The 26,150-nt window shown below is 46.8% G+C and overlaps 1 protein-coding gene across 11 annotated transcripts in view; it reads right to left on the minus strand.

Annotated features, from left to right (window-relative positions):
• DIP2A (DIP2 acetate--CoA ligase A) overlaps positions 1-26,150 on the minus strand; it is a 125,827-nt gene that overhangs the window by 26,019 nt on the left and 73,658 nt on the right. For 8 of the 11 annotated variants that reach the window (XM_087417879.1, XM_087417881.1, XM_087417880.1 and 5 more), the window contains 14 exons: positions 24,323-24,433; positions 22,921-23,044; positions 22,430-22,539; positions 21,859-21,961; positions 20,241-20,305; positions 19,900-19,993; positions 18,532-18,651; positions 16,396-16,510; positions 14,687-14,826; positions 11,524-11,660; positions 10,917-10,997; positions 10,288-10,415; positions 7,433-7,547; positions 888-1,089 (listed from right to left, as the gene is read on the minus strand). In XM_087417879.1, coding sequence (XP_087274005.1) covers positions 888-1,089; positions 7,433-7,547; positions 10,288-10,415; positions 10,917-10,997; positions 11,524-11,660; positions 14,687-14,826; positions 16,396-16,510; positions 18,532-18,651; positions 19,900-19,993; positions 20,241-20,305; positions 21,859-21,961; positions 22,430-22,539; positions 22,921-23,044; positions 24,323-24,433 — 1,645 coding nt within the window. Of the gene's footprint in view, positions 1-887; positions 1,090-7,432; positions 7,548-10,283; positions 10,416-10,916; positions 10,998-11,523; positions 11,661-14,686; positions 14,827-16,395; positions 16,511-18,531; positions 18,652-19,899; positions 19,994-20,240; positions 20,306-21,858; positions 21,962-22,429; positions 22,540-22,920; positions 23,045-24,322; positions 24,434-26,150 lie in introns of those variants that run through there. The other 3 variants (XM_087417876.1, XM_087417878.1, XM_087417882.1) reach the window with 3 other exon arrangements.

Genomic DNA, 26,150 nt, shown 5'->3' on the forward strand with positions numbered 1-26,150 from the left:
GACTCCAGATATATAATCATCACGTGACTTTCTTTCTATCGCACTTTTTGTTTGAATTAGGCATGTGACTCTTCACTAAGATACAGCTGTTCAGGAAACCAGCTACAAGGTTTATGCTAAGTGACAAAGAGAATCTCTCTCTTAAATATAAACAATGCCAGATTGAAAAATTTATCATATGGCATTAGCTGGGGGGATACGATTTGACCTCAGCCACAGCTAAACTTTTAATATATTTCATTGTTTTATTGTATTTTATGTATAAATCAGAAAATTAAATCTTCCTGATTAAATGTATTTTATTTAATGATATTTTACGTGTTCAATAATCAACAAAAGAAAAGTTAGCATTTACTAAAAATTTACATAACCAAAGGAATGAAAAACTGTATATAATAGTTAAACCAGGGAAGGGAAATTGACCATTTGTTGAGACCTCCCAGGTGCCATCAACCCCATGGCTGTGGCAGATTACAGGGCGAAGGGGAGCAGCACGAACCCCAGGCCTCAGCCTGGCTGGCTGCCCCACGGCACAGCAGTGGCCAACAGTGGCTCTGTAGATCCCCAAGATCCAAGTCTGCTCTTGGACATCATTTCTACTCCCAGGAGCCATCACCCAGGCTTCCAAAGCTAAGATGCCACGCTTGAATTTAGTCGTGGAGATGGATTCTAACAGGCAGGTGGAAAACACCCCTGGTGACGTGGTAAAGTTCTCTCATCTGTGGCTCAGGAGGCAGGAGGTAGTGACCGACCTCGTGTGTCACTCACTCTGGCTCTTAACCCCCACCCCAGAGATGTAGGGTCCAATGGGGCTGCACGTTTAACCACAGGTATAGCTGCTACCAATTTTAAGACGGAATAGACACATACTGTTATGTACAACTAACCTGGTTGTTTCTGGCGCGGTTTGGGAAGGTTGGTAACACAGGTGTGAGGGCACATTAGCACATTACACGGGTGCAGCATCCCCTCCAGAAAGCGCTGCTTGGTTTCAGAAATGTGAATCCCCCCAAGAGGAGCCTTGGGCAAGGTGTTGGCAGGAACCAGGGCCAGACAGTACACGCCCACCTGGTGGATGCTGTCGATGGCCTGGAAGGGAAGGACACGAGATAGGAGGAACTGCGTTTGAGCACATGCTGACCAACTCGAGGCTAGTAAGAAGCTGGAAGGCAGGTAACTGCTCTTGGGAGAACATTCAAATCCAGAAGTCAAGGAGACAGTGATCTCTGGGACAACTTATAAAATGAGAAAACAGCGAGAGATGTGTGTACCTTCTCTGTCATTGAACACACACATGCACACACACACACTGTGCATGTGTACACACGTACATAAACCTGTAGCTGCTTACATCAAACAACGGAAGGTTAGATATGCCATAAAAGCAGTGTTAGATGACTTCCTGTGGGAGAAGGAGCGAACAAGCAGGGGCAGAAGCTAGACTTCTCTTTCAGGTTTGACTTTGGAATCATGTATATATTTTACATACAAAAAACTTAAAATTTTAAAAAGCAATTCCTAACAACTGAAAGTAAAATAAAACAAATGAACTCAACCGAGCTGGAGTCAGGTTGGTGGCACAGCCACATAGACAGAATCTACTTAAAGTGACTTTAAACACTTGTTTGACTAGTCCACCCCTCATGGGATATGCCATATGGGCAAGCTGCTCTCAGAAAGCTCACGTTGTAAAGGTAGTATAGCGAGGGTTATTCTGATGCTGCAGTGTGTGTAGAGGCCTGAGGTAAGTGAGCAGTCCTGCTGCAATCGGCGACAGCTGCAACTTTCCCCTGTAGGAGAAAGGAGATCAACGAGTTCAGTAAGAACCCCATGGTCCTAAACATGAGTTGGAACCAGCAGTATAAACTCATGATGTAGGTAATCTTACAAACAGACAGACATCACTTCCTACTCTGTCCCCTGAAAAAAGCCCAGAAACAGTGACTAAGCCACTAATGTCAAGTGCCCAGATGGTGGTCCCAATTCCACTTCCCCCGGGAGGCAGCAAGGCCCCTGGGGTCCAAGCCATGACAGGTCGAGGACACGAAATGCCCCACCTGCCCCAAGCGTCTGATCTTCCTGTTCTCTGTTGTGGCCTCAGAGAGTCCCAGGGGGTCTCAAAAGGACTTAAGAGCCACCCTGAAGACACTCCCACTGACCACTGAAAAATGAAGATAATAACTACAGCAGATTGAAACACGTCCAATATGTTTAAATCCACTAGTTCATAATGAATCAAATAAACAAAACAAAACTCATTGGTCACTTTTAGGGGATTCTGGGAAACTGCTCATTACTCTGACATCAATCCTTGACCTTGTTTTCCTGCATAACCTGCCCTCTAGGTCCCCGGTGACAGAAGAGGACGTGCACTCTCTGTGGAGGAAACTTCTAAAGCTGCTCCAGCCAATGATGAAGAAGGAATGACAGAATCACAGGAGGGGCACCGTGAAGTCCTAACAAATCAGTGGACATAGGAGTGCTGAACAACAGAGAGATGACCAGACAGCGTATGCCCCCTTCTATGAAGAATGTTTGCCAGAACAAACATTCTGGCAACAAACATTCTGAGTCTGATCAAACCTCTAGATCTAACCAGCAACGTGCAGGAACCACAGGGGACAGAGGACTACATTACATGACACCACAGAGGCACAGTCATCAGAATTCAGGCTAGGGAAACATACTGGACAAACAACCTGTTTTTGTCAATAAAATTGCAAGAAAAATATGACAGAGAAAGAGTCCATAGATTAAAAAAGACTTAAAAACCAGTCTCCACCAAGTGCAACATTTTTTACCTCATTTTGATCTTGAATCTAACAAACAAACTAAAATTAAATAATCAGGGAAATCTGAATAGTGACTAGATATTTAATTACATCAGAAATTGTTGTTATGATAAAAACTCTCAACAAAGTGGATATAGAGGGAATGTACATTGACATAGTAAAGGCCATATATGAGAAGCCCAAAGCCAACATCATACTCAACAGTGAAAAGCTGAAAGCTATTCCTCTAACAATAGGAACAAGATAAGGATGCCCACTCTCATCACTTTTATTCAACATAGTATTAGCAGTCCTAACCAAGTAATTAGGCAAGAAAAAGAAATAAAAGGCATCCAAATTAGAAAGGAAGAAATAAAACTGTCACTATTTGCAGATGACATGATATTATATATAGAAAACGCTAAAGACTCCACCAAAAAACTGTTAGAACTAATAAACGAATTCAGTAAAGTTGCAGGATACAAAATCAATGTACAAAAGTCAGTTGCATTTCCATACACTAACAACAAACTATCAGAAACAGAAATTAAGAAAACAATCCAATGTGCCATTGCATAAAAAAGAATAAAATACCTAGGAATAAATTTAACCAGAGAGGTGAGGGACCTATACACTGAAAACTATAAGACACTGATGAAAGAAACTAAAGAAGACACAAAGAAATGGAAAGATATTCTGTGTTAGTGGATTGAAAGAATTAATACTGTTAAGATAGCCATACTATCCAAAGCAATCTATAGACTCAATGCAATTCCTATCAAAATCCCAATGGCATTTTTCACAGAAATAGAACAAACAATCCTAAAATTTGTATGGAACCACAAAAGGCCCTGAATAGCCAAAGCAACTCTGAGAAAGAAGAACAAAGCTGGAGGCATCACACTTCTTGATTTCAAATTATATTACAAAGCTACACTAATCAAAACAGTGTGGTATTATCATGGAAACAGACACACAGATCAGTGGAACAGAAATGCAAGAGAAGAGAATGGAAGAGAAATAAACCCACGCATATATGGTCAGTTAGTTTATGACAAAGGAGCCAAGAACATACAATGGGGAAAAGACAATCTTCTCAATAAATGGTGTTGGGGAAACTGGACAGCCACATGTAAAAGAATAAAACTGGACCACTATCATACACCACACAAAAAGTTAACTCAAAATGGATTAAAGGCTTGAATGTAAGACCTGAAACCATAAAACTTCTAGAAGAAAACACAGGCAGTAAGTTCCTTGGCATCAATCTTGGCAATGATTTTTTGGATTTGACACCAAAGGCCACAAAAGCAAAAATAAACAAATGGGACCACATCAAACTAAAAATCTTCTGCACAGCAAAGGAAACCATCAATAAAATAAAAAGGCAACCTACCAAATGAGAGAAACCATATATCTGAGAAGGGGTTCCAAATATATTCCAAATATACGTATATTCCAAAATATACGAAGAACTCATATAACTCAACAGCAAAAAAAAAATCCAATTAAAAAATGGGCAGAGGCTCTGAATAGATATTTCTCCAAAGAAGACATACACACAACCAACAGGTACATGAAAAGATGCTCAACATCATTAACCATCATTGCACCAGGGAAGTGCAAATGAAAACCACAAGGAGATATCACCTCACACCTGGTAGAATGGCTATTATCAAAAAGTCAAGAAATAACAAGTGTTGGCGAGGATGTGGAGAAAAGGGACCCCCATACACTGTTGGTGGGAATGTAGACTGGTGCAACCACTATGGAAAACAATATAGAGGGTCCTCAAAAAATTAAAAAGAGAACTACCACATGACCCAGCAACTCCACTTCTGGGTATATATCTGAAGAAAACGAAAACACTAATTCAGAAAGATATGTGCACCTCACGTTTGTTGCAGTATTATTTACCATACTGGATGAATGGATAAAGAAAATGTGGTGTATACACACACACACACACACACACACACACACACACACACACAATGGAATACTATTCAGCCATAAAAAAGAAGGAAATCTTGCCATTTGCAACAACATGGATGGACCTTGAGGGCATTATGCTAACTGAAAGAAGTCAGAAAGAGAACGACAAATACTGTATGATCTCACTTATATGCGGAATCTTAAAAAAAAAAAACTGAACACATAGATAGAGAAAACAGATTGGTGGTTCCAGAGGCAGGGGGTGGAGGGTGGGTGAAATGGGTGAAGGGGGTCAAAAGGTACAAACTTCCAGTTATAAGAAAACTAAGTCCTGGGGATGTAATGTACAGCATGGTGACTATAGTTAATATACTGTATTGTATATTTAAAAGTTGCTAAGAGAGTAGATCTTATAAGTTCTCATCACAAGAAAAAAAATTTTATCACTGTGTGTTGATAGATGTTAACTAGACTTAGCATGGTGATCATTTCATGATATATACAAATATCAATTCATTACATTATACACCTGAAACTATATAATGTTATATGTCAATTATATCTCAATAAAAAAGTAAATTATTGTTAATTTTTAACATGTGATAATGGTATTTCTTTTTTAAAGAAATAAATACTAGGGGCCGGCCCGGTGGCGCAGTGGTTAAGTGCACGCGCTCCACTTTGGTGGCCTGCAGTTTGCAGGTTCAGATCCTGGGCGCACACTGATGCAGCGCTTGTCAAGCCATGCTGTGGCGGCGTCCCATACTAAAGTGGAGGAAGATGGGCACAGATGTTAGCCCAGGGCCCATCTTCCTCAGCAAAAAGAGGAGGATTGGCATCGAATGTTAGCTCAGGGCTAATCTTCCTCACGAAAAAAAAAAAGAAAGAAATACTAAAATCTTTACAGATAAAATGACGTGATGTCTGGGATTTGCTTCCGAACACTCCTGAGGGAGAAGGGGGAGGAAAGCTGGAGGTGCAGACAGGACCTGGATGTCATCACTGAAGCAGGGCGATGGGAACACGTGGGTGCTATACAGTTCTTTTTATGTTTGGTGTATTAGAAATATTCCACAAAAAACACTAAAAATTTGTGGAAGAAACAGTACTCTGAGGCCCATTTCCTTTGTCAGGTGGTTGTGGGGCTGTGCACAACTTCAGACAACCAACCTGGAGATGTCAGGACACCAGACAGCTACTCTGAAAAGCTGCCAGAACCCAAAATCTCTATTGTCCATAGCAGCTATATTCAGAATAACCAAAAATTAACAACCCAAACGTTCATCAAGATGTGTCTAGGTAAGCAAAGGAACACAAGTCAGCAATACAAAGGAGTGAACCACTGATCCTCTCACAACACTGCTGAGGGAGAGTGGCCAGACAGGAGCAGCACACGCTGTGGGGCGGTCTACACAGGACATCTGCGGCAAGAAAGAAACACTCATCAGCAGTCACATCAAGCAGAGCAGTGGTTCTCTGGGCTGGTATTGACCGCAAAGGGACACGGGAGAACCCACTGGAGTGATGCAAATGCTCTGTATTTTAATTATCGTGTGCAGTGGTTACCTGGGTGCATACATCTGTCAAAACTCATCAACCTGTACACTTAAAAATGGGCTCATTCTCGGGCCGGCCCTGTGGCGTAGTGGTTAAGTTTGCGTGCTCCGCTTCAGCGGCCCGGGGTTCGCAGGTTCGGCTCCTGCGTGCAGACCTACCCACTGCTCATCAAGCCATGCTGTGGCAGGCATCCCACATATAAAGTGGAGGAAGATGGGCACGGATGTTAGCCCAGGGCCAGTCTTCCTCAGCAAAGACAGGAGGACTGACAACAGATGTTAGCTCAGGGCTGAGCTTCCTAACAACAACAACAAAAAGGCTCATTCTACATGTAAATTACATTCAATAAAGTTGACTAAAAAACCCCTCACTGAATGGTACAGTTAAGATTTGTGCACCTTACTGGATGTAAATTTTACCTCCTCTCCACAAAAGAATATGTTGAACTCTAGTTCAGTACTTAAAGAAATGAACACGGAAGCACAGAGGAGAAGGTGACACTGCGATGTGTCACAACATAGCGCACCCTGAGGAGCGGACAGAGGGACAGATGTGTGACAAGCAAGTGGCACAACACGCTGGCCACTGTAGAACCCACAGAGTGGGCATTAGGAGGTCACTGCACAATTCTTTCAGCTTTGCTGTATGTTGGAACATTTTCATAATAAAATGAAAAAATAACTGGTACAGAGGTGTACAAGTTCTCATTTCTCACCAGTCCACCCCTGGGTGTTGGCCTACTCTGAATCTAAGTGATATTTTCATTTTAAATCACCCTAAGTGACAGCAGCTCAATGGGACTGTTCTTTAGGTAACAAGGACACACTAACATTACAGCATTACATAGTTTCAAAATGCTGTTCCCTCATCCTTACAAAGCACTGTTTATTTAGTGCCTACTATGTGCAGGGTGGAGGAGGGGTCCTGGAAGCCATGAGCATCAACGAGTCAACCCCGTAATCAAGCATGGGGCCACTGGACATCTGGCCCGCTCAGCATGGTTACAACAAGGTGACAGTGTTTGAAAAACCGAGCTGGAGACATGATTGGGCAGGTGGGGCTCACCGCCTGCAATCTGAAGGAATGGAATGGGGAACACCCCGAGCAGCTGGACTCCTCTGAACCGCACACTGACAGAGGCCAGAAAAGGAGCGTGACCTGGCACCCACCTGCAGCACTCGGCTCATCCACTGGAAGCTGTCCTCCTCGGAGGCGTCGGGCCGCTGCTCTGCCACGAGGACAATCCGGTCGTCATGCAGCACCGTCACAGAGAACACCGCGATCCTGGAGGAGGATGAGGACAAAGATGACCACTCAGCAGAGGACGCCAGATGGGATGCAGAGCCTCCTCTCACTTGAAACGGAAGATGCGGAAGTGCTGATGTTGAAAAGCCAATCTAACAATGGGCTGCTTGTTGAGAATTTAAAAAGTAAGCAGTCAACCTCCTCAACTATGGCTGAAATAAGTTTCAATTCACTAAAACAGAGAAGACTTCGGTGCAAAGCAAAACAACTAGGCACACATTTTTTAAAAAATTTTCCTTAATTGTAACGTTAATACATGTGATACATTTCCCTCTGTGCAAAAATCTTTATCTAAACATTCTATTAATTTATTTTTAAATCCAACTAATTAAATCTCTCTTTCACTACTCTTGCAGAGTTCATCTATTCATGCTTATTGTGATTGATATATTTGGACTCTCTCTTACTTAAGAATTGCGACACGTTCTACTTCTTTCTCTATTGCCTTTTTCCTCTTTTAGACTTCGACTTGATATTGCTGTCTTTTTCCTTATAAGACAAGAAGCTGGTCTCCCCATCAAACCCATCATGCTAGCAAGTCTACTGTTCTAATTCTGGGCCGTTATGGATGTACCTTCTCTTGTCCTCTCCTTAGCCTGGTGCACACACACTCTTTTATAAAACAAACTTTACCCAGTATTAAATTTTCCTTATTTTCATACATCTTATAGCATTTCCTGTATTTGTTTCTTACTACCTCATCTGAAAGTGTTTTCACAATAAGGGTCTTTTTGTGACAAAACTTCTGAAACTTATATACTCAAGAATATTTTTATTACTCATTACTGCACAATTAAGCGACAATTTGCAGGAACATAAAGTCTAGAATAAAAGTTTCTTTTAAGAACTTAAAAACATTACTGCCCTGTCATGCTCTTGCAGCAGCCCCACCAATGGGAAGTCTGATGTGTTCTTCTGGGTTTCATCACCAAACCCACTCTGAGGGCCCTTCTTGCATCTAGAGAACTCCAGCCTCCCACTACTCAGACACCACCCTCCGCCATGCACATCTCCAAGTCTGCTGTCTGAATGCCAGCCCTTCTTCCTCTCATCTTTCTTAACTTTTCTTCTAACTTTTTATTTCTTTACTTCTGGAGTAGTTCCTCAATCTGACTTTCCAGCTTATCAATTCATTCTCCAGCTGTATCTATCCTATTTATTCCATCTATTGTGTTCTTTAAACTGTTTAAACAAATGTTGTTATGATTTCCTGATCTCGTTACATGTTGCTAATATTCCTGGATGTTCTGCTTCCAGTGGCACTCACACTCAATCGACTGTGGTTCTCTTTTGAGGTGGTTGTAGTCCCTGAGCTCCTCCCTGGTGCGGACTGGCAGGCCACCCCGTCCAATTGCAGGTGCAATCACCCCACACCCCAGCTAATCACTGGGGCTGGCATCGCCTCATCAGATGGGGCTTTCACCTCTAGGCACCATCAGGTTCTGATGGCCATGTAAGGAGGTGGTGTCCCTAATCCACCTCAGAAGCAGGTGTGGGCTACCCTGATATTACCATGTGGACACCTACACCAACAGTGTCCCCAGTTTCTGCTGTGAGGGCAGGTCATGATGTCCTGGGCACCCATGCTCCAGGCACACACCCACACAGGGCTGCCCTGCTAGTTTCTCCTGGGCGGCTGTCCTACACCCATCATCCTGACCTGGGGAAAGGGCCAGCAGCCCATACTGACCAATCATTTGGCAGAATTCCCTAAGGATTTCTTTAAGGTATATTCAAAGGCAGGGTCTGGCCAGGCTCACAGGCACTCTAGTCTGAATAACAAAAGCACCCCCTTGAGAAGAATAAAATTAAGAAATGCAGATAGCTGAGTGGACCAATTAGAAGGGGCTGCTTCCTCTAGGACGGAGAGCTTGGGAGCTGAACAGAGCTGGACAGGGTGTCCCCTCCTCGGCCAGAGACACCCAAGGCCTGGGCCAGAGGTCCATTTACCTCTCAATGGAAATGAGAATTTTTAAAGTGCATGCCCAAGACATCCAGAAAAGGTGAATTGATTCTTATCCCAGGGCCAAGGTAGAGCACTCTACGTGTCTTGCTAAACTTCAGTAGAAAAGAGAATTGGCTTTTGGAGACTTCAGAAAAAATGGTACCTTACTGTTTGAATTTGCATGTCTGAGGCTATTAGGAAGCTGGCCCAGGTGCCCCTTTGCTGTCACTCACCCTCTGTGGTTGTGTGTCCCCAGCCCCTTTGCCCAATTATATATTTGGATCTCACTCTCTTAAAGAACTGCATGAGGGGCCGGCCCGGTGGCGTAGCAGTTAAGTTCGCACGTTCTGCTTTGGTGGCCCAGGGTTCACTGGTTCGGATCCCGGGTGCAGACCTGCTCACCGCTCATCAAGCCATGCTGAGGTGGCATCCCACATAGAACTAGAAGGACCTACAACTAGGATATACAACTACGTACTTGGGCTTTGGGGAGAAAAAAGAAAAAGAGGAAGATTGGCAACAGATGTTAGCTCAGGGTCAATCTTCCTCAAAAAAAAAAAACAACCGCATGAGCTCTGTGGACAGAGAGGACACTGACCCTGGCATCCTTGCTGCAAGCACCATCCTTGTCTTTGTGAAGTTTTCTGATGAACAGGAAATTTTGGGTTTTGTGTATTCAAATCCCTGGGCTTCCCTTCTACTGCAGACAGACTTCTCCAACTTCAAGTAGAGAAGGGATCTAAAGCCACAGCACAGGGACCCGCAGCGCATCACCTGCCTCTGTAGACAAACTTCATGGGCTCCACGGCCAGCGCAGTGGCCACGATGTCGTCCGCATTGTGTCTGCGAACTCCGACCACCATCAGCCCGTCCAGCTTGCCCACAACGAAGACCAGGTTATCCTGCAGGCAAGGACACTGGTTGGGACTCAGGACACGCCGGCAGGCCCTGTGGGTCAGGCCCTGCTACAAGGAGCTGATAGCACATGGAAGCCAAGTAACTCAGACACAGGGGCAACACACCCCACGCTCATGGTGACAGGCAAAACCGGGGCAGGGGGCAAGCGTGGGATGAAGGGGTCCTACAGCCTGGTGGTCTGGGGTGGGGGCGAGGGGGCATCCAGGGAGGGAGTCAACACGAAAACAGTCAGAGGTGGGGATACACTGTAGGTGAAGTTTGTAAAGGACTGTGAATGCTACTGGGCTGTGGGCAGGGTTCCCAAACTCAGCACCAGTGACGTTCTGGGCTGACAGGACTCTGTCGTGGGTGAGGTCCTGTGCATTGTGGGATGTGGTGCAGCATCTCTGGCCTCTAGATACCCACCCACTGGATGCCAGCAGCATCTCCTCCCCCGAGTTGTGACCCGTCTGGAAGCCCAGGTTCTGATAGTGGGACATACTCACAGGCCCAATGAAGCCCAGCAGCCCTGTCCTGGTGAAAGGCCTATCAGAGACAGGCACTCCTCCTGCAGTAACCGGGACAGTCTGCACAAAGCAGAGAGGGAACCGGTCAGACTGTGGTCCACAGATTATCAACCAACCAGCCAAGAACACCCAGTAGGCAGGCAGGAGAGCTCAGCATGCGCACTGCCTGCCGGCCAGAGTGTGCTTCCTCAGATGGGGCTGTCACCGGTGCTTCCCTGGAGGGGAAGAGGCTGCCCCAGGGCCAGAGTCTCTGCCGGCTGACAAGTCCCTCCTTGGGCTCCCGCTCCCAGCACGGCCTCCACAGGCCTGTGCTTCTCCTTCTAGCTCCTTATCTCCGTGTTTCCAGCGCCTGGCCCAGAGGAGTGGGCGCTCACTGGAATCTTCTGACAACCCAACAATGCCAGCATGCAGAGTGCTGGCTTCCCTGGGCCCACCTCGACGCCTGTCAGGGCTGCCGACCCGGCAGCACAGGCGCCCAGAAGGCAGCCTGCCCAAGGGTTTTGCTCTCCAGGCACATTTTGCCCACTGCCACTCCACCGATGCTTGTGGAACTTACTTTCAACTAAAGGTCAGGAAAAGTACAAACCTCAAAGACATTCTTTGTGATTCCAAGCAGTCCATAGTATGCTGTACCAGTTGCGCTGGAATTCACACATATTTCTCCAACTTCATCAGTTTTACAAAGATAAGGGGTACCTTCTACCTTCACAACACATACATTAGCTAAAAAGAGAAAAAAACCCTCAAAATCATCAAGTATACATTTAAATGGATCATTCCCAAAGATCTACTTGCTGCTATATTTGCAATATATAAACAAACAAAACATTATATATACCGTATGTTCTTCTAATGAGTTTTCTGACATGTATAACATATACTCCCTCTAGTTGAAGTCTTTATATATATATATTTTTGTGTGTGAGGAAGATCAGCCCTGAGCTAACATCTGTTGCTAATCCTCCTCTTTTTGCTGAGGAAGACTGGCCCTGGGCTAACATCCGTGCCCATCTTCCTCCACTTTATATGGGACGCCGTCACAGCATGGCCTGACAAGCGGTGCATCCGTCCACGCCAGGGATCCGAACCTGTGAACCCTGGGCTGCCGAAGCGCAGCACGCAAACTTAACCGCTATGCCACTGGGCCGGCCCCTGAAGTCTTTATCTTTTATGTATGGCATATAACCAATGTGAGGGGATGAAAAGGTCCCATGCACCCTCATGTAAGAAGCCAAGACTGACAGGGTCTTCACTCAGACACGCAGACTCTGTATTCACTCTTCTTGCATCGCCCTCCTGCACCCGTGTGAGATGCTGGCTGACCTGGCTGCTGGTGGTCACCATCCCTGACACTCCTGCCTGCTGCCTGCCCCTTGGCATTGGGGACCTTCCCTGTCTTGTCAATGAAGCTCTAGGCCACCCAGCCCTGCCACAGAGCAGGCACCCAGAAATAGCCTCCAACAAGAGAGCAAAACACACACCACAATGTGCAGCAGTCAATTAAATGAAACTCGGTCACTCAGTGATGAATTAAATAACCTGCAGTCACCTAGGCATTGTCCTCTCACCTCTTCTCGAGTTTTTTCTAATATATTCTCAGCTCCAAAGACAGTAAGCAAGGAGAGTAGAAAGGAGGGGCAATCAGTCGTTTATTTCTGTTTGCTAACAAATCAGATCAAAGACGCCACAGAGAGAACGCTGGAAGTGCTCAGCTGAAGCGAAGTGTGGGGCGCACGTGCACCTCACTGTGCAGGCGGCCCTGAGCTCACAGCCAGCTACTCTCACATCCACGCACACACCATGATGGCAGGGACCCTAACTTAAGGCACAGAAGGCCACAAATTCACTTCGTATTGTGGTACACACAAAGCCCGTGGGGCTAACACAGTGGGAGGTTGTACATGTGCTGAAGACAAGACATCATCAGCCTTCAACAAGTTGATCAGTTCTGCAGCAATCCCGGCTGACAGATGCTCACCTAGGGAAGCACTATGCACACACACATGTGGGGGGGCTCTGTGCACACACCTAGGGGAGCACTGTGCACACACACACACCTAGGGAGCACCGTGCGCACATGGGCCTGGGGGAGCACTGTGCACACACCAAGGGGAGCACTGTACACACATGGGCCCAGGGGAGCTCTGTACACACACGGACCGAGGGGAGCACCGTGCACACACCTAGGGGAGCACTGTGTACACACAGGCCTAGGGAGGCACTGTGCACATACGGGCCTGGGGGGGCACTGTGCACACATGGGCCTAGGGGAGCACTGTGCACACACACGCCTAGGGGGGCACTGTGCACACACCGGCCTAGGGGAGCTCTGTGCACACACACCTAGGGGAACTCTGTGCACACACACCTAGGGGAACACTGCACACACACACAGTCCACCCTCGTCCACATATTACTAATAAAAGAAAATAAGCACTACTATGCAAGTCTCTCATACTTTCATTCAAGAAAATCACATTTTTTTTTTTGCCAATCTCTTGAAGAATTACTTGTGCTTGCCTCATAACAACTAAAACAAATAAGACTACTGCTCTCTGCTCTTTGTAAAATGTTTTATCCTCATGTTCAAACATACTACAGGACCAATGATTCCATATTTTTGAAAGAATTATAGGAAGAAAAAAATACAATTCATATCAATAAAATTGTGGAAACTAGAAATAAAATTTGAATTTCCAGTCTTGTTCCAGGAGTCCCAACTTCTGGCACAGAGGCACAGGGTCGGGCAGCCCCTGCCCGCAGGCTCTCCCTCTGGAACGCCTGAGTGGCTCACGTCCTGTCAACAGGGCCACCTGTGGGAGGCAGCACTGCGGACACAAGGGTCGCCCGCAGGCCCTGTGACCTCAAATGCAGTCCTGCAAGCAGTAGGAATGGGGTGACTAACTGAGAGACGGAAACTTGCCTCTGGAAGACACCAGGGTGGGTCAAGACAGTTATACATGAACCCCAGAAGGGCTGGTGTGGTAAGGAGGGGAGCTGGAGCAGCTGCAGGGTTGAGACAAAGAGGGGTGACCTCAGAGCAGCATAAACAGAGCGTTCCCCCACTCACAGCTGTCACCGAGGGCCTCCTGGGCAGGCTCTATTCTTACTTTTCCTCTGTGGAACCCTGCCACAGCGTCACCCCGTGTGGACGTGCCCATAGGAGAGCTGCAGGGAGGCTGCTCTGTCAACTTCTTCCCGCTGCCCTGCCCCGGGCAGCAGGAAAGCTCCCACCGACTCATGTGACATTCAGGCCCACCAGGCCCCATGTGCAGGATGGCTCACATGGGCCTTTCTGGAACCCACGGGGATTTCTGGGACCTTTAAAGTCATGTTCCTAAGATAACACACACTAGTTACGACTCCCTGAGATAATCTAATTACCAAGTTATTTATAGCCATCATAGGCACTGTGGAGTCGATGCCTCAACGTGTGTGAAGTATGAAGACCGAGCCTGGCATAAGGAGAGCACTCCAGAACGTGGTGTTGTCACCATCTTCCCCAACACTGGAGAACCAGAAGTCAGGTTCACAGCCATAAACGCTCCCTTGGATTTTAGCTCAGCTTTAAACTTAACACAAAGGTAGGCAAAAAACTGAAAAAATATGGCATAAATTAAATCCCAATTTCTATGGAAAAAAAGAAATCTTTTACTTGTGTGCTTCCCGAGCACTCCTACAAAGCCTGGAGTGGTTACGACTCTGTTTGTCATCGGTCACAGGACCTGACACACTCCTGCATCCCTCACCTCCAGGCATCACCTGACCAACATCCTGAACAGTAAGGACGGACAGCTTTTCTTCAGTATCAACTCTGATCACACCATAACTGAGACCGTTCATGGACAGCACAGCTTTTCTTGGAGGAGGTCCTCCCAGGTCAGGTGGCCTAGAAAACAAAACCAGATTAACTGACAAGGAGAAAGAGTCCGCGGGAGATGGGACCCACGCCCCACCGTGCCTGCAGTGCAGTGCTGCACCAAGCCCCGTCTCTGCATCACAGACTGTGAGGACACTGGCTGCAGAACTGTGTGTGGCAGACTGCAGTCCTAAAGCCACCTCGACGACGTCTCCATCCCATGCACTCCTCTGCGGTGGGACCTTGACGCTCCTTCCATGGGAAGGTGGGGCCTGTGTCCCCTCCCTTCATCTGATGGCCTGCGACAACAGTGGAAGTGATGCTGGTTATCTTGGGACACCAACCTGCAGCCCTGGGCAGCCAGGTAAGCAGATAACATGCTGGGAGGAACTCCAAGAGACCAGAGGAAGAGGCCCTGAGCCTGCACACAGGAAGAAATATCTGGAAGCCCCCTGATCCCGCTCCAGTCCGGAGACCATCTGCCTGCAAGCCAGAAGTGCCCAGAGGAGACCTTCCCAAACTCCTGACCGCAGGAAGCACGAGAAATAATAACATGCCTGTTTCTGCTTTAAGCTGCCCAGTGTGGGAATGATTTGTTACACAGCAGTAGTGACTGGAACACTGAGAAACGAAGGTCAGCATCTTTTCCAGTGAGAAGAAATTATACTGTTGAGCAAAAGGAGTCACCATGAACAAAGGAATGAAGAATATTTTATGATTTGTAAAGGATAAAGGTGTGATTTTTAATGCTAAGTCATTATTAAAATGTTAGGATGACTTAATCCTTGCCCATATGAAAGCACATACTATTTATGAATATACGAACACACTACAAGTTCACAACTGAGACTGATTTTCTAACAAGTGAGTGGAGTAGAAAATTAACACAGAAGACTCTCAACTGAAAGCCCATTGCCCTCTGCCCCAGGATGGTGCTGGGGGCGGCTATGGACACGAGCCCTAGGGCAGGCGAGAGCAGATCCGGGCAGGAACAGCGAACCAAGGGGCACACCTGCGGTGGCCTGGGGAGCGACGTGGGTGTGGAAGAAGCACAGGAAGAACATGAGCCTGTAGTCTCTGAGGCCTCCCAGCCTCGCCCTCTAAGTTGCAGTAGATGAGCACAAAGAGAAGGCAGCCACAGAGCGGGGTACGGGGGGCTTCTCCAGGAAGACAATGGTCCCGCAGGTACGGACCCCAGTCTATGGCTGATGGGCACTGTGGAGGCTGCTCACCCAACCCCAGAACAGGGAGGAGCACCAGGGCTGACAAGTTTACTGTGGCTAAGAGCAAGGCGGCAAGGCCTTCCTGACGTGAGAGGCAGCACTTGGGGAAAACAAGCCCGCATACTGCAAGAATCCAGACATTATGGCCCAGGGAGCCCATACCCAACTCCCATCACGAATCCAGGCTAAGGCGGGTCGTGCAGCCAACACAGGGGGCCGCCCTGTCACCATGCAAACACTGGGAAACTGGCACAGGATCGGGCATTGCTTCATGATTTCCACTGCTTAGAAACAAATTAACCACAGTTGGTGCCACAGGAATAGCTGTATGAGTAAGAATTAAGTGTTTACAAGACATAGCAAGTCCTTAAGTTACCTGCGGATGGCAACCGTCAGCGCCTCAGGAGAACTGGCACAAGGACAGATGACCTCTGGCCTCAGACCTCTGGACTGGAAGACGTTGAGGAACGCATCACAGGAGGATATGGACCCTGTGTGCAACAGAGTGGGATACAAGAGGTAACTGGAAGGCCAGCGGGGTCAGCCCTCAACTGCCAACGTGCTGGGCACACGGCTCCGGGAGGACGCCGCAGTGATAAGCCTGGCGGCCGCACATGCTGACCCTCCCTCCATTTCGCATTTAAACCGTCATGATGTAAGATCCTGTCACAATACAAGGAGGTAGAAGTCTTATGGGGAGGCAGTGGGCTGTTACCATGAAAAACATTATGCATTTTCAAATCACCAGCAAGGAAGAGTCAGAAATTTCCCACTGAAAGCCTTTTTTTTTTTTTTTTTTTTTGAGGAAAACTGGTCCTGGGCTAACATCCGTGTCTATCTTCCTCTACTTTATGTGGGATGCCGCCACAGCATGGCTTGATAGGCGGTGCATTGGTTGGGGCCCGGTATCTGAACCCGCAAACCCCAGGCCGCCGAAGCAGAGCGCACAAACTTAACCACTACGCCACCGGGCCGGCCCCCAGAAAGCCTATTTTTAACCCCGATGCTGTTTCTGAGGTCTAACTCATGGCCAGCCCTGCCCGCCCCACCACATGCAGCCTCGTCCCATCTCCTCGCAGGTCTGCCAAGTGGGAGGTGACCGAGGAGCGTTTATGGAGCTGAACCTTCCATGTCACAAGGCCCCATGAACACGTGAGCGCCTCGCTCCTAGAAGTGCCACGGAGCTGCAGTCTGTCAAGTGACCTCGCCACGCCTCCCCCTGCAGGGGTGGCCTATACTGCCTGCCCCCAGGCTGCCCCTGCTTCTCCCCCAGCATCACCCTGGCCACAGTCTGAGGTGTCACAGATGTGAAAACTCAGCTCCCAGGAGGCTGGGTGCTGCCTGCTTGGGGCTGCAACTGTCGGGACCCCAGGGCTGTAGCACAAACTTCCAGCCCTCTGCCACAGTGAGGCCCAAGGAAAGGAAGGGACCTGTTCTCAGGTGCCCTTGCGTCCAGACTCCTGCTAGCATCGGGTGACAGCAGAGGACAAACAAGATAATCCAGATGGGTCAGTGCTACAGAGAACCCATGGGCCCTCAGAGGGGCAGGGATCTGAGGTCTGCGGGGGGCCGGCCTGGGGAGGGGCTCCCTGGTGGGAAAGCCCAGTGGCTGAGAGGGTGAAGGCCCTGCAGGGGAGCATCCTGCACTGACTGGGCTACTTGAATGGGTTCAGACAGGAGTGATAGAGCAGGGCTGAGGGCGTGGGTGGAGACGCAGATGTGAGCAGCACTGCAGTGCTTCGGATGCAGGACGTAGAGGCCCTGTGGGCTCAAGTGTGGATGGAGGGAATGAGAGGCTCTGGTGTGCTGGAAAGTGGGGTGCTCTCCCGAGCGACGGAGTACCCAGGAGCACAGGGGACACTGGACAGGGGATTAGATCAAAGGCCAGCCTCTGGTCCAGGGCAGTTTCAATGCAAAACAGCAAAACACAGCTGTTAAACCAACGAGAAAACTCCCACCTACCTGGGCAATAGCTTTATGCTGCATGGAAACCCCCAACAAAGGTCAACCGAGGCTGCCCAGAGGACACCTCTGGCAGCCCTGGACAGCCCCCAATAAGCAGCTATGCTCAGATCCCCGCACAGAGCCCAGGGTGCACAGCAGCACACCAGGGGAGCTCTGGCCGGGAGGACGAGGGGGACCAGGCATACAAAGAAGTTAAGCAAACGCAGTGGGGGCACAAGGTCAAAGGGCGCAAAGCTCAGAGGAGGCTCCCAGTCTGTATCTACATTCTGGTCATTTCTTAAGAAAGATGACTCATTCAGGCATGTACCTTCTGTCAACTGTATTAAAATGGCTTTTCAATTGAGTGCCCTAATAAACATGCGCGAGATACACCAATGAGTCACCAACAAGAGGTTATATGTTATAGAACACTATAGGACATTTATATTTGCACAACACTGCAGTGCTGTCTCTCAACATGCTCTAGTTCAGCCTCATCCCTCCGGCGAGTTCAGGTCTGCAGGAGGGGATGCTGCGAGGGCCAACCCTTCATCCTGGGCTTACTCACACGGGTTAGCGCCGTCGGCCACGATCAGCATGCGCAGCGAGCTGAGGCTGACGTCCCTCTGACCTCGCTGAGCTAGGAGAGACCAGTGCATGTCTCGGGACTTCACCAGCGCGGCACGGGCTGCAGAGGAGGGGGCACAGACGCGCCCTGCGTCATGGGAAGTTAGCACCCTCGAGTCTTACAGACACACAGGCAGTGCTTCACCCCACACACAGGTGCGCATGCAAGAGCAAAGACACACAGATGGACACTGCAGGCCACACGTTCTCTGCAGCCACGTCTCACAGGCAGTTTAACCCACCCTAATCCGTTTCACTTAAACATCAACTCTGAGGTCCGATTTAGATACAGTGAACTCAGATCTGCCTTCAACTTTAATTTTCTCTCAGAAGCTCTATCTTGTTCTTTCTGTATCTGCCTCTTCCGTCTCATGCTGTCCCACCCTGAGCTGCTAACTCACACAGCCGTGTGGCCGAGTCGGCGGTGTACTGGAAGCCTCGGGACATGTGGGGGTGTGCTGGGAGGATCCCAAAATGTAAACAGACTGACTTGGCCCTCAGTCCTGGCTGTGCCCTGACTAGTGGGCAGCACCCGTCAAATCCTCCCACTAGGCTTCAGTTTTCCTCCGTAGGATAGGATAAACAGAGACAGCTACCACCTTGAGCATATCCCACATCCGCATTCAGTAAGTGGCACTATGGTCAGCATAGGTAGACAAGTAAACATGGTACCCAGAACGAGTTAGTGCAAAGACAGACCCCAGGCCCAGCCTCAGGGGTCAGTGAAGGTGCCCTTGAGCTCCACCAGAGCAGAGCCAGAGGGAAGTCCAGACTGATCAGATGTGGCCCTGCTTGGGAAGCACTAACTGCCTGAAGGTGGGGGCAGGGTGGGGCAAGGCCCCATGGGCAGCCCCATTGCTGTGTCTAGACTTCTTCATTTGAATAAACAATTTTGCTACTGGTGGCTTGAAAAGCCCTAATTTCAAATTAAAACCATCTCAAATACCAAGAATCAGAAGCACTGACGTGATTGTAAAGGAAATTTCAAGAGAATAAAATTAGAAGCCTATGGTCCTTGCAGAAAAGAGCTGTCACTGAGCAGTCCTCCACAAGGGGCCACCCAGGCCTTGCCCACACCCAGGCCTTGCCCACACCCAGGCCTTGCACATGCAGGTCAGGCCACACGACAGCCTGCAGCCAGCGCCCACGAGTCCAGACCTCGCCACGGCACAGGCTGGTCGTCAGGGCTCTTCAGCCCACATCTGCAGTTCTGCATGTTGACTTTATCTTTTTCTTAATCACCAAAGATTAATTCAAAGAGACTTCTTTAATGAAGGATGAATCCAGTGATGATGCTACTTGCTGTTACCTTTATAGGAACACACTTTCTGAATCCAGGAGAGGGGATTCACCTTCATCAGCGCATATGGGATGCTGATCACGTGCATCCTGTTCATGACGCTCTGTGAAGGAAACAAGGGTGCTCAGGGAGCGGGCCTTACATGGTGTCCAGACCACAGAGTACTACACCCCGCCAAAACGGGAAAGATAACATCAGTGCTCCTCCAACAGTGACATTTCAGTTCAGATATACCATTCAAGTCAATCAGCAGTTAAAGATTAATTACATCACCTAAAAAACAGGGTTTGATATGAAACATTAGAAATCCCTCATTCCAACCATTAGATCACTTAGCATACGACACTCACTGTTAACACGCCATGCCAAAGACCAGCATCCCTTTTGAAATCCAGCACGTTTGTTAATGTTTCAGCTGAAAGCGGATAAAGATGGTTAAACCGCTGAGTGACACTCTTCACAAGTCACATGCATTTTTAGAGAAACTCTGAGTACATCATCGACATATAAGAGTTTTAGGAAACATATATAGGATTTCCAAATACCGTGCACCAATTAATCAATAATCTTTGTTATCTATTCAAATTACCAGAAAAACATAAACGTAGGTCATACAATTTTGGATTAAAACAGAACCGTGCTGATCACTAATCTGAAAACATAAGGAACAGCATGTACTCAGAAGCCTGTACGAGGCTACACACGTCTCAGCCAGAGATGAGGACTGTGGTGGATACTCTTCTTTCTCAATTTTACATCCAGATTCCCCATTTCCCACACCCAAGCCTGTCATCCTACACCTTCGGGAAACATCACTTCCCTTCAGAAAGCTGCCCCTTTTCTCCTCCAACAGGTGTTACTGATGCGTCTTAGAGAACAGGAGTTTATGGGAGTCCTGGGGCTCCCAGCACGGCCCTGTGCTCAGAGCTCCTGGCCACATCCTCGCAGGGCCTGGCTCCAGGCCAGGCAGAAGCCACCGGGCAGAGGACAGAGCCTGGGACTGTGAACAAATCTGGTCCCCCACCAAAGGCCACAGCAACCCCCAGGTGCACCCACAGCAGAAACACCCAATGGGGATTAAGGAGAAGTCTGGTCTGTCTGCCAAGAAATGCTGCTGCATTCTGAATAAGAATACCGTGCACATGCTCCTTTGTTAGCTAAAGAGCCCAAATTACAGGTGATCCATGTAGGGTTAGCACTAGACCTGAAGAAAAAGAAAACCACAGGACTTGACATGATAGATCTAATTTTTTAAAAATTATTCAGGCCCTTGAACATATCTAAAATCCTTTTCCAAACCTCCACTGATACCTTCAGCTGTGCCCTCAAGCCACCTCTTGCTTTTAAACACCCATATTTTAGATATTTAAACATATCATTCAATTTACTTTCTAGTTTTGTTCAATTCCAGTATTGTAATGGTAAGAAAACTACCATTTAGCATGTATCTGTTTTTATAATTTTTTAAATAATAGTTCCCTAAGTTAAATATTTGATATTTAACAGTAAGTGAGGGGCTACCAAATGTTACCAAGAGATAGGCTATGACCACAAAGATTGCATTTGTATATCTGCATGCACAGCAACTTAAGACAAAAATCGCAGTCATAGGAAAGTGTGTCTCAGTAAGACAATTTTCCCCTTTTTTTAAATGTAAAATGCACCACCCCACAGCTGCATCACAGACTGAACCAGCCCATTGGGCATAGACGACTTGGTAGAATATGGATTTCACACTCCATATAATCAACATGCACATGAATTTATGGCAAAGAACCCTGAAAGGGGCTGCCCGGGCGACCTAACACCCACATGTCAGCAGGGGCACAGAGAGCCCCAGCCCCTCACACGACCTGGATTAAAGCCTGGACGAAAGGGAGGCCCCAGGCAGGGCTGGATCTGACACATACGGTGACAGTTTCCAGGTGCCTTGTGCACAGCTGGAAGAGCCACCCCACACGCCCTTACCTTCTGAGTAGCCGCACGCCTGGGTCAGAGCCTGGCATTGCGCCAGCAGGGACGCGTGGGACACCGTGACCCCCACTGTGCTGCCTTCTTTGCTGGTTTTATACTGAAAAATTTCAAGAAAAAGTCTATTATGTGATGTTTCTGGAGGCCACAGCACACAGAATGGAAGCTGATGGCATTTTAGAAAGCAGAAGCTGTCGGTCGTCTCTCCTTCACCAACCATCCCCTTAGACCAGGGCCCACTTTACGCCCTGACCCTTGAGGCCAAACCCTTGAAGTTGGGGCTCATCCTGGGGCAGGCACCTCGGTGCAACAGTGTGTGCAGGCTCCCTTATGACTGTCCACACCCCCAGGGGAGCCAGTGAGGGGAGAATTAGGTAAGAGTGACACCTGAAAGGATCCCAGTAAGTTTCCCTATGCCACTTTATATTTATAGGGTGAAGACAGAACATAAGGAGAAGTTTTAGCCTGTAATCTAAAAAGAAAAAAAAAACAGCAGCTTACACTCTTATGAAAATCAAGACCTAAGCCCCTGGGTTTTAGCGTGCTCTGAGTTAGGAGTGGTCACTACCTCGATGTAGGCGGTCCCAGCCCCCACATCCTGGGCCAATGGGTGCCAGTCCTTGGGGGGCTTAGTCAGATGCTTCCCGTCAATCACCAGCCAGGCGAGGGGGGGCCAACCTGTGAGGCGCAGACAGGGAACATAGGACAGGCAGGCGGTCAGAGGGCCTCTGCTCCCCACACTCAGGGCCTCACCGTCTCACATGCAGCACTAGCTGCTGAGCGCCTGAGGAGCAGAGCCTCAGTCTCATTTGATTTCTATTAACTTATATTGAATCTAATAGGTGCCTCTGGCCGGTGGCTACCGTACTGGACAGTACAGGTCTAGACTGAACCAGGTGAGAAGCAAGATTCACCAAGGCCTCAAACAGAGACTTCACTTTTGCTGAAGACCCTTCAGCCTCCATAAACAAAGTTTACTTGCTAGAAAGGTGCGCCCAGAGGGCCCAGGTTAATGAAGAACACAGAGCCATGCTGACTCCCCTTGCCCTTGGGGCCCACCTTTGAAAGTCGCCACCTCTCCGGTCTGTGCTTTGGGCAGGCCTTTCTGACAAGCGTCCGTGGTCAGGGCCAGGGTGACACCACAGCTGCCCAGCAGAAACCCAACCTGCTGGCTGCCAGCGTCCTGCGGAGAAGAGAGCGAGGCAGGAGTGAGGCCTCCAGGGCGCCGCCACAAGGACCCTTTATTGCACAGGCCCATGCACCAAAAGTAGAGCTCTTTTTTTCACCCCTCATAAAATTTCTAGAACAATTCAACTCTATAAAGGTATATACTATATTTTCACAAAAATAAAATATAATTGCTTTTAAATTTAAAAGATATATTTTTGCAGTGAAATATAAAGTTCTGGATAATGGGCTAATTTCTCAAAGTTTTTTCTTGCAAATGACATTTAGCAGCATTTTAGTAAACTCCAAAAATAACGGCAGTGAAATTTCCACTTGATTTGTGTTCGAAATTTACAGATTAATCTGGGGAGGCCTGACCTTTAACAATATTAATTATTTCCACACAGAAATGCACATTTCCTTTTAGTCAAGTCTTCTTATATACGTCCCTCAGTAAAGTTTTATCATTTTCTTCTTGTAAGTTTGACAAATCTCTAGTTTTTTCCTAAGAATCCCTGTACTTAAATACCTGTTCACTGTATGTTATCCTTTGAGATATACTGGTTTTATTTGCAAACTTTATTTTGGGATTCTTGAATATTTGTTGCTGACAGTGCTCATGTTAACAAATGCCTGAACCCTGGGATACAATAGAAAACTCTTATTTTCTAAAATACATGCCTAGTCTACTCCAAAAATGGTATTTCTTTCAATAATCAGATTACTGATATGTATACCTAAAATGTAATAGCTCCTAGAACATCAGCAAGTCCCCAAATTAATCATTTGTCAGTAATAAAAACTGCCGGTAAGCAAACAGAAACACCAGAGGATTTCCATCTCATGTATCCAAAACTATCACTGAGAAGTGAGCTATAATACATCACTATAGCATTTATTTATCCCCAAGAAATGAAAATTATCATCAATAAACATGGTTTTGAGAAAAAGTTTAACAAAATCTTATCAAATCCCAAATTCTATTCATTAGAGGAAAAAATGCTCATTGTTTCTGTTGGGAAATTCAAATAGGTGATATAACATCTCCATCTATAGCTGTTCTAAGTGCCCCTCTCATCAACAAGACACATAAAAAAGAGGATTTGTAGACAAAACTGCACCTAACATCTCTCTGAAGTCCTGGCCCGCCTGTGCTCCTCTCCTCTGTCAAACAGTCGCCTATCTGCCAGACTGCTCCTTAGAACAGAGGAGAGAGAAGACACCAGCAAACCGACGTGTCAACTTCAGAATGCACCTCAGGGAACCTGAGCCCCACCTGGACCCAGCGGGCTACCTTTCTTGTTAATGGCACCTCTATGGGGACAGGAACCAGCTCTGCCAGGAGACACCCATAAAACGCAACCATGAACATCACAGGGTCACTATTTGGAAACACCAGCGCCACCTACAACAGTACAGAGAAAAATCATGAGATCTACTTGTGAATGATTCAGTCATCTCAACTTTTAGAATATCTGCTAATTAGATGGAATTTAGACATTTTAGATTATCTTATAGTTTTTCAAATTTAGTTCAGGAAATGTAATTTGGGGGTTAATTCTTGTTCCCTAAATTTCCTCAACTACATAACTTTTAACAAATAGTTTTTAGGTTGAGGTCTTTACTCCACATGCAACAAAATAATTTTAAATTTCTGGGTTTAAAGGCAGTCCAGCACAGGTCTGGCAGTGGGATCGAGATCCTGCTCCCATCCACTCTGACCATCTGGGCAGCAGCAACGGGATGGGAAGTGAGGGACCATCACCCACCACCAATGAGCCCACAGGAAAAACACCTGTGCCAACACAAAAAGTGGACACGGAATCAAATCACATCTCAAGTATCTTCCAACAGAAAAAAGTTCTAGCACCAAAGGTTTAAGTGAACAGATCTGCACTCAAGACTTAACAGGGAAGGGTGGTGGGCACAGAACATCTCACGTGAGACCCCCACAGCTGCTCTGAGTCCTGAAGGTGGCCCACACCCTGTTCCCACCTGGTCACCACGCTGCCACTGTTTAAATTATGTTGTATTTTATTTATCTTACATTTTTATCAAAAATTTTTTTTAAACACAGAATTCTAAATGACAAAAAGGACTAACGAAAAACACCCCCATGCTCCATCCTTCTCCCCTCCCCAAGTCAACCACTTTTAAAATATTTTACATCTTCCTTTTGCTCGTTACTCTCACATTTTAAAATATTATGCTTATATTGTTATGTTTTATTTTTTGAAAATATTTGGGTACCAATATTATTTCCTGTTATTGTAATGAGTATCTAGACCTCTGCATTCCTCTCCCTTTCTCTTCTCCCATCATCCCAATTTCCATTTCTTATCATATCTGGCTAAATTAAAAGCTACTCATGGAATAAGATTTTTGTAAGCCCCAAATATTGTAACAGGCGTGCCTGAAACCATGAGTGACTGGTCAGAATAGTATGTGAGCAGACTGTTAACACAGGGCCCTTGAGAACACACAGCAATGGATAACTACTAATCCTCCAACTCATAAGACAAAATTTAAGCTATATCTTTATTTGTTCTGTACTTGAGGTCTGCAAATCAAGTTTCTAACAAGCTTGTTTGTCGAAAAGGAGAAAGCTCTCCTTCAAAAGTTGATGTTAATAGTGGTTGCCCCAGAACTGTGACCTATAGCCTTGAGACTAGATGTCTGATACAGAAAATACGTTTTTAGAGAATTTGTTTAAGAGTTGCATTTTTTCATTTTCATAAAGTATACTACCACAGGAGGATGGTTTTGCCACCCATCTCTGATCATTAACTCATTCACCATAATCTTGTCAAACCTCTTATAATTAACCTAACTACGTGAATTCTCTTGCAAGTCAAGAAAGTATCTGGAAGTCTTTGTCAATGGAAGAATTTTTTTAATAAAAATAAATTAGTGATTCTTAGATTCATTTTAAAGCACAACACATCATAAAGTATCATTCTCGTACTGTTTACATTTGTACAGCCAAATACACATTTCTTCTCTTTCTGATGGTAATAGCTACCATTTTTACTTGCTTTGCTTTCTATGTATGCACTGGCCAATTTGTTCTAAAATGCTCCACCTGGGGCTGGTCCCATGGCTTAGCGGTTAAGTGTGCGTGC

Source organism: Ceratotherium simum, chromosome 27 (assembly GCF_057802395.1).
Source record: "Ceratotherium simum simum isolate JZ-2026a chromosome 27, ASM5780239v1, whole genome shotgun sequence".
Lineage (NCBI taxonomy): Eukaryota > Metazoa > Chordata > Mammalia > Perissodactyla > Rhinocerotidae > Ceratotherium > Ceratotherium simum.